We start from the raw sequence: 6,599 nt of genomic DNA on the forward strand, positions 1-6,599 counted from the left end.
TTTGATGAAGCCACTTGTTACTTCATGATTGTACTTTTGCATACCACCTTTCCAATGAGAAAATATTTATGGTGTAATCAAAAATAAAATAAAATAAATAATTAGTTGACAACAATGTTGCACATGATGTTAAAAGAAATCTCTACTACTATCAGGTATGCTACTCTCTCTGTCTCTCTCTCTATCTCTCTCTATATATATATGTATATATGGGTGTGTGTGGTACTAGAAACCAATTAAGCATTAGCTCATGAAACGCAAATCATCCCTTCTAGACACTTATAAAGTTGAAGGGAATAACCATAATCCAGAATTACATTTATGTGTTTTAGTCTTTGAAATTAGTCTATAAGCATTATAATCCTAACAATGAATGAGGTAGAAAAAATTCAGCCAGCCAAAAAGAGCAATGTAAATCATTATTAGCTTTATGTTTGTGACCTTCATTTTTGGCTACTTAACCTTTATCATTTCAGATTGGATGTAAACCGTTAGCAACAAAAGAAGCAGTGAATAGAATACTAGAAATGAAGAAACCCGTGAATAGAATGCTAGAAATGAAGAAAGCCGTTGATGAAGATAAGGAACAGGAAAGTACCAAAATCAAAGAAAATGAAGGTACTGAAAATGTTGGAACTTCACAACTAACAACCGAAGAAGAAAAATCAAAGACTGAAGTTCCAAAACCTTCATCCCAGGAAGAGACCGAAAGTCAAAAGGAGAAACCTGCCAACTCTTCTGAAACTTCAACAGAATCAGATGCTGAAGAAAGGAATCCAACTGATGCTGACCCCAAAATCTTAGCACCTACTCCATTCAGAACAACGCCAGAGAAGGTATTGACAAATGTTCCCACGGCTGGCTTAATGAGTCCTGCTTCTGTTTTGAAGGTATTTATTTGACGTTTAAATCTTCGACATCTTTATCATTATTCAGTCTTTCATACAACTTTGTCTTTTACAGGAAGTTGATGCAACCAAGCAACCTCTGCCATTGTCTCCTTCTGTTGATCCTGATGAATTCATTTCCGACTTGGTCTTAACTGTTGAATCTGACAGGCCTTTAGCTTCTGCTTCTACAGAATCTCAATCAGTCCCTATTTCACAAGCTTCAATTGATGAAGCCAAGAAATATTTCAAAGTGGTTCTTTCAGGAATGTTTGAGGATGTGGCTGAACAACCAGACCGATTTAATGAGGCGTTGTCCATTCTAAGGGATTTTGGAGACTTGAGCACTGAAGAATTGAATGAAGTCAAAATTTTCCAAGCTCAATTCCAAACCATTCTCAGCACCTTTCAAACTCCTTCTTACATGCTCAAAGAGACCGAAAATAATTTGGAAAGCAATAAACAGTCTAAGGCAACCATTGGAGAACAGGTTATAATTGATAACTCCAAATATTTGGCCTCAAAAGCTTCTGTCCAGGAATTGACTGAAAAGGAGAAAACACTTCAGGAAAATATAGACCGCTTAAGTGCCGAATTAGTTTCAATCAAGGAAGCAAGGGGCGCTGCAGAGAAGGAAAATTCAACCCTTCGATACCGTCTAATCAATCTTGGCAAATCCAGGAATCAGGTGTTGACAAATCTTGGGACTTTGGAGAATCAAAAGAAAGCTGCTGATGACTCTCTCTCTTTGGTGCAATTTCAATGGGAAAGGTTTAAGAAATCTTTTAATCTTTGAAAATTTTATTTTTATGAACACTTCGCTTTATTTTGTATAAGAATAAGAATGACCTATATGGTGGCATTTTCAATTAAAAGAATCACGAACAGTTAGAACCCATGACAAATATATATATATATATATATATATATATATATATATATATAAAACAATTACGTATTCACATTATGTTTCTGTAGTCACAAATCATCAATTGCATGCACAACAAGGAATCATATTATCAGAATAATCATGTCTCCAAGATTGTTTAAAAATTGAAACAGGGTTCTAAAACCAGCTTCAAACACTTAGAAAGTTGGGGTTTCATACAATATGCACATATTGAAAACATTCAAATTTCACGAATATTAACATCAATCCTCGATTAAAGCATGGATTCCAACATAAACAAAGCAATGCTGATTGAATTTACCTTCGAGTGGACGAAAATGAATATACCGCTGATTGTTGGCCAGTTTTGACGAATCAAAATATGGATTTAGCTCCAAAATCAAATAGGACAGATTGATGGCAGTTATGGTTTTGGTTTATCTCTGAAATGTAACGAAGCTCTCAATTGAAAATATTCGTAACAGAGAGAAAAACTCCTGACTACTACTTCAGTATAAAGCTAGGGTTTCGATTTCTCTCTGAAATATAAACGTAAGGTTTGCATCGTTGAAATACCAGTGGCGAATGTTTATGAATGAAACGGAAGGCTAGGTCTCAGCAAATGAGAGGGTAAACTCTGCTCAGACTAAGGTTCGCATCGTTGTTATACGCTAGAACAGAGAGACTGTTCAGAATTTGGAAATGAAGCAAAGAGCGAGGAGCTCAGAATTTGTGCGCGAAATGAAAAATAAAATAAAATAAAATAAATAATAAAAATAAATAATTGTGTGTGGGAGTGAAAAAAGTTTGGGCAACCGGATTAGTCCGGTTCTACCAACTTAGTTTGGTTTGGTCATGTTCTATTTATTGGTTCAATTGAATTTATTTTATCTTTATTTATTATTATTTTTTTTTTGCGCACCCTAGTTACCACATATTTTTTTTCTTACCATAGTCCATTTGTAGCCTGAGTAAAAATTCGTTAGTTTATTGTGACAATGACGTCCCACATTGCCCTTGGGGAGAGATTCGTCTCAATCTCCAGCCAAAAATGAAAGGGGCTTGCACATAGAGTGCGCAAAATGTTTGAGATTTAGTCAACGAAAGTGACAGACTCCAAAAATTATTTGAAATTTATTTATGTTCTTTTAAATTTAACAGGAATTTATTCGACATGGACATGTTTTTCCGTATTTTTATATTCTTTTATCCTTATGTAATTTGGTTTTCAATCTATTTTCTTCTAATAGTATATACGGATTATGTGTTATGTGAAATTTTGATAACAATTTGCAAACTAAATTCAAACTAATTGTTTTAGATGGTTTATTTATCATTGCCTTTTACTTTGACTCAATGCTCAATGATTCTGTTGAATTTCTTATATTGTTTTAGATTGTGCAAGGGATGGCAAATTATTTAGCTAATTTTTTAATTTACATTTGGTACTGAATTTTATAACAATATAAGCACAATGTATTTATCAGAAGTTGTATTTTACCATTTTATTTTTCTATGCGGAATTTTTTGAACATTTTAAATAAAAAATTAAATCATGCTCGTATTTATTTGAACACATACTTTCTTTCATAATTCTTTTATTAAGTATTATATATATATATACACACACTTATATCGCATATACACATTACACACCAACACAATATGAAACAGGTACCCAGTACCCTCTACATGATTTCCTAGCAATTTTCTCACGACTCTAAAAAAAGGTGAATGCAGATTGAGGAATTTGTTTGTGACTTTCCACTAGACTTCAAACTCAAAACTCAGAAGTATGAAATGTAGTGGTCGGTGGTTTATAAAGTCTCCATATGGAGATTAAGAAAAAAGAAAAAGTAATAGTCTTAACTTATTCTTGTGATATAGTGTTTGCTTTTTACTACTGTACCATTTATGGCTTTTGTGTGTATCACATTAAGTGTAGTAGTTGAGTACATCTTAAGCAAAGTTAAAAAGCTGGGCTGACGAGTCATCTCAAGCAAAAAAAATTAAACCAACAATGAAAAGGGCCAAAAATAGCAATGTAAATCATTAATAGCTTTATGTTTGTGACCTTTGCATTTTTGGCTACTTAACCTTCTATCGTTTCTGGCGGGGTTAAAATTAGGTGCGGTAAAATGAGTCATAACTTATCAACTCATCTATATCGGTTCGTTTTAAAATGAATATGGATGAATCATTTTAAAATATGAGTCAAAATGGCTGATCCATATTCAACTTATTTTTATAGAGAATTAAACGGGTTGAATATGGTCCATTCATTTTGACCCATATTTCACATATTATATAAGAAATTCAATTTCAAATCCTCTATTTAACTCCAATTCACCTATTCTTCATCTCTCAAATTCTCTCACACGATCCCAAATTCCTTCTCTAAAATTCTCTCGCATCATCCTCTTTTTCTATTCTTTGGAGTACTATAGTATTACTCTGTGACATCCATAACCCATTGTATCGTGTATTATATCTGCTCTGCTTTCTTGCCTAAGGGATTCCATGGAAAGGCATGTTAGAGTTGCATCAATATTCTTTTTTGATTTATCTATTGCCAAAAAAAAAAAAAAAACCATTTAGCTTCATGCATATCTAATCATAAAATAAAATAATATAAATTTAAAGAATTTTCAAAATAAATTGAAAGATTTATAATTATCCATACATATTTTTACAAGTTTTTATCCATATAAAATCAACAACTATAGTAATTCATTTTGACCCAATCTATATTTAACCCATTACAAACGAGTTAAATATATGGATTACAACCCATATTAGAACATGCCCCAAAACCCGACCAACCCGTTTGCCACCCCAAGCTAAAACCGTTTGGAAGAAAAGGAGCAGTGAAGAGAAGGCTAGAAATGAAGAAAGCCGTTGATGAAGACAAGGAAGAGGAAAGTACCAAAATCAAAGGAAATGAAGGTACTGAAAATGTTGGAACTTCACAACCAGCAACTTAAGAAAAAAAATCAAAGACTGAAACAGATGCTGAAGAAAGGAATCCAACTGATGCTGACCCCAAAATCTTAGCACCTACTCCAATGGACACAACGCCAGGGAAGGTGTCGGCAAATGTTCCCACAGCTGGCTTAATGAGTCCTGCTTCTGTTTCAAAGGTATTGGACCTTTAAAACTTCAACTTCTTTATCATTATACAGTCTTTCATACAACTTCGTCTTTTACAGGAAGTTGACGCAACTAAGCAACCTCTGCCATTGTCTCCTTCTGTTGATCCTGATGAATTCATTTCCAACTTGGTCTCAGCTGTTGAATCTGACAGCCCTTTAGCTTCTGCTTCTACAGAATCTCAATCAGTCCCTATTTCTCAAGCTTCAATTGATGAAGCAAAGAAATATTTCAAAGTGGTTCTTTCAGGAATGTTTGTGGATGTGGCCGAACAACCATACCGATTTAATGAGGCCTTGTCCATTCTAAAGGATTCTGGAGACTTGAGCACTGGAGAATTGAATGAACTCAAAATTTTCCAAGCTCAATTCCAAGGCATTCTCAGCACCTTTCGAACTTCTTCTTACATGCTCAAAGAGGCCGTAAAGAATTTGGAAAGCAATAAACAGTCTAAGGCAACCCTTGAAGAACAGGTTATAATTGATTACTCCAACTATATGGCCTCAAAAGCTTCTCTCCAGGAATTGACTGAAAAGGAGAAAACACTTCAGGTATATATAGACCGCTTAAGTGCCGAATTATTTTCAATCAAGGAAGCAAGGGGCGCTGCTGAGAATGAAAATTCATTCCTTCGAGATCGTCTAATCATCTTGGCGAATCCAGGAATCAGTTGTTGACAAATCTTGGGACTTTGGAGAATCGAAAGAAAGCTGCTTATGAATCTCTCTCTTTGGTGCAATTTCAATGGGAAAGGTTTAAGAAATCTTTTAATCTTTGAACAATTTATTTGCGGTCGCATTGGGCCAAGAAGTCGAGTGAACAATCATTTCATCCTTACCTCTCTCAAACCGAGTATTAGCACAAATTATTACATAATTATGGGATCATTGATTTCGTGTCAATTACTGTTAACAAGTATGAAAATTTTATGTTAGTTTTATTTTACTTTTTGGCTGGTCGAATGTAACAAAATTTTCTTTTCCTTTCCTTTCCTTTCCTCTGATTTGATGTCCTGTTTGAGCTTTGAAAATGGCAGCTTCCTGTGTTAACAATTTTGATTTTTATAAACTAAATTCTCTTAATTTAAACTAATTGTTTTAGCAAGTTTATTTCTCTTTGCCTTTTCTTTTGACTCGATGATTGCGTTGAATTTCTTATATTGTTTTTAGATTGTGCGGGATGACAAATAAAATGTAAATAAAACATGTACTGGCGAACTTTTGGTACTGAATTTTGTAACATACAATGTTGGACATGTATGTATCAGAAGTTGTATTTTACCATTTTCTTTTTTCTATGAGGATTTTTTTGAGCATTTTAAGTACAAAATTAATTCATACTCGGACTTTTTTGAACCGTACTTTTTTCATAATTATTTTATTAAATATTATATATGTTGATGCGTAAATCCTCACGACTCGGAACGACGGACTTTACCTGCAAAACAAAGGGACGTCACTTCGAATGGCACCAGTGGGGTGCCAGCCAAGGACCTTCCGACGATCAAGTTAGTACTTGTAATCGTATCACATAATAATTATGTATATTTTGTTTAGGTGTTTTTTTTATACCTTTTTTAACGGCTTGGTGTCTTATTTATGGCTGTCGATTGGAATTCAATTGGTTCCGCCGATGTCGATGGTTGATCTTATCTTTCGCTTGTGCGAGATCAT

The 6,599-nt window shown here is 34.0% G+C and overlaps 2 protein-coding genes across 3 annotated transcripts; both read left to right on the plus strand.

Moving 5' to 3' along the window:
* The first annotated feature begins 227 nt into the window (after positions 1–227).
* On the plus strand, positions 228–1,741 carry LOC132299702 (uncharacterized). Of its 2 annotated transcripts, none has more exons than XM_059796471.1 (2): positions 228–836; positions 964–1,741. In XM_059796471.1, exons 1-2 carry the CDS (start codon positions 528–530, stop codon positions 1,681–1,683), a joined length of 1,029 nt encoding a protein of 342 aa, XP_059652454.1. In that variant the 5' UTR covers positions 228–527; the 3' UTR covers positions 1,684–1,741. The 2 variants fall into 2 exon arrangements, with proteins under 2 accessions (XP_059652454.1, XP_059652453.1); XM_059796470.1 differs by having other exon boundaries at positions 230–890.
* A 2,874-nt stretch (positions 1,742–4,615) lies between these two features.
* Positions 4,616–5,989, plus strand: LOC132298672 (uncharacterized). Its single transcript, XM_059795064.1, has 2 exons — positions 4,616–4,916; positions 4,986–5,989. Exons 1-2 carry the CDS (start codon positions 4,842–4,844, stop codon positions 5,601–5,603), a joined length of 693 nt encoding a protein of 230 aa, XP_059651047.1. The 5' UTR covers positions 4,616–4,841; the 3' UTR covers positions 5,604–5,989.
* The last annotated feature ends 610 nt before the right edge of the window (positions 5,990–6,599 follow it).

Source organism: Cornus florida, unplaced genomic scaffold, assembly GCF_030987335.1.
Source record: "Cornus florida cultivar Cherokee Brave unplaced genomic scaffold, ASM3098733v1 CherokeeBrave_3.0.0_Hap2_Chr03, whole genome shotgun sequence".
Classification (NCBI taxonomy): Eukaryota; Viridiplantae; Streptophyta; class Magnoliopsida; order Cornales; family Cornaceae; genus Cornus; species Cornus florida.

Excerpts from the sequence above, each read along its gene's own strand:
- LOC132299702 (XM_059796470.1), top strand. The coding sequence starts at position 528 with ATGAAGAAACCCGTGAATAGAATGCTAGAAATGAAGAAAGCCGTTGAT. Across the intron at positions 891-963 it reads GTCCTGCTTCTGTTTTGAAG|GAAGTTGATGCAACCAAGCA; the intron begins GTATTTATTTGA and ends TGTCTTTTACAG.
- LOC132298672 (XM_059795064.1), top strand. The coding sequence starts at position 4,842 with ATGGACACAACGCCAGGGAAGGTGTCGGCAAATGTTCCCACAGCTGGC. Across the intron at positions 4,917-4,985 it reads GTCCTGCTTCTGTTTCAAAG|GAAGTTGACGCAACTAAGCA; the intron begins GTATTGGACCTT and ends CGTCTTTTACAG.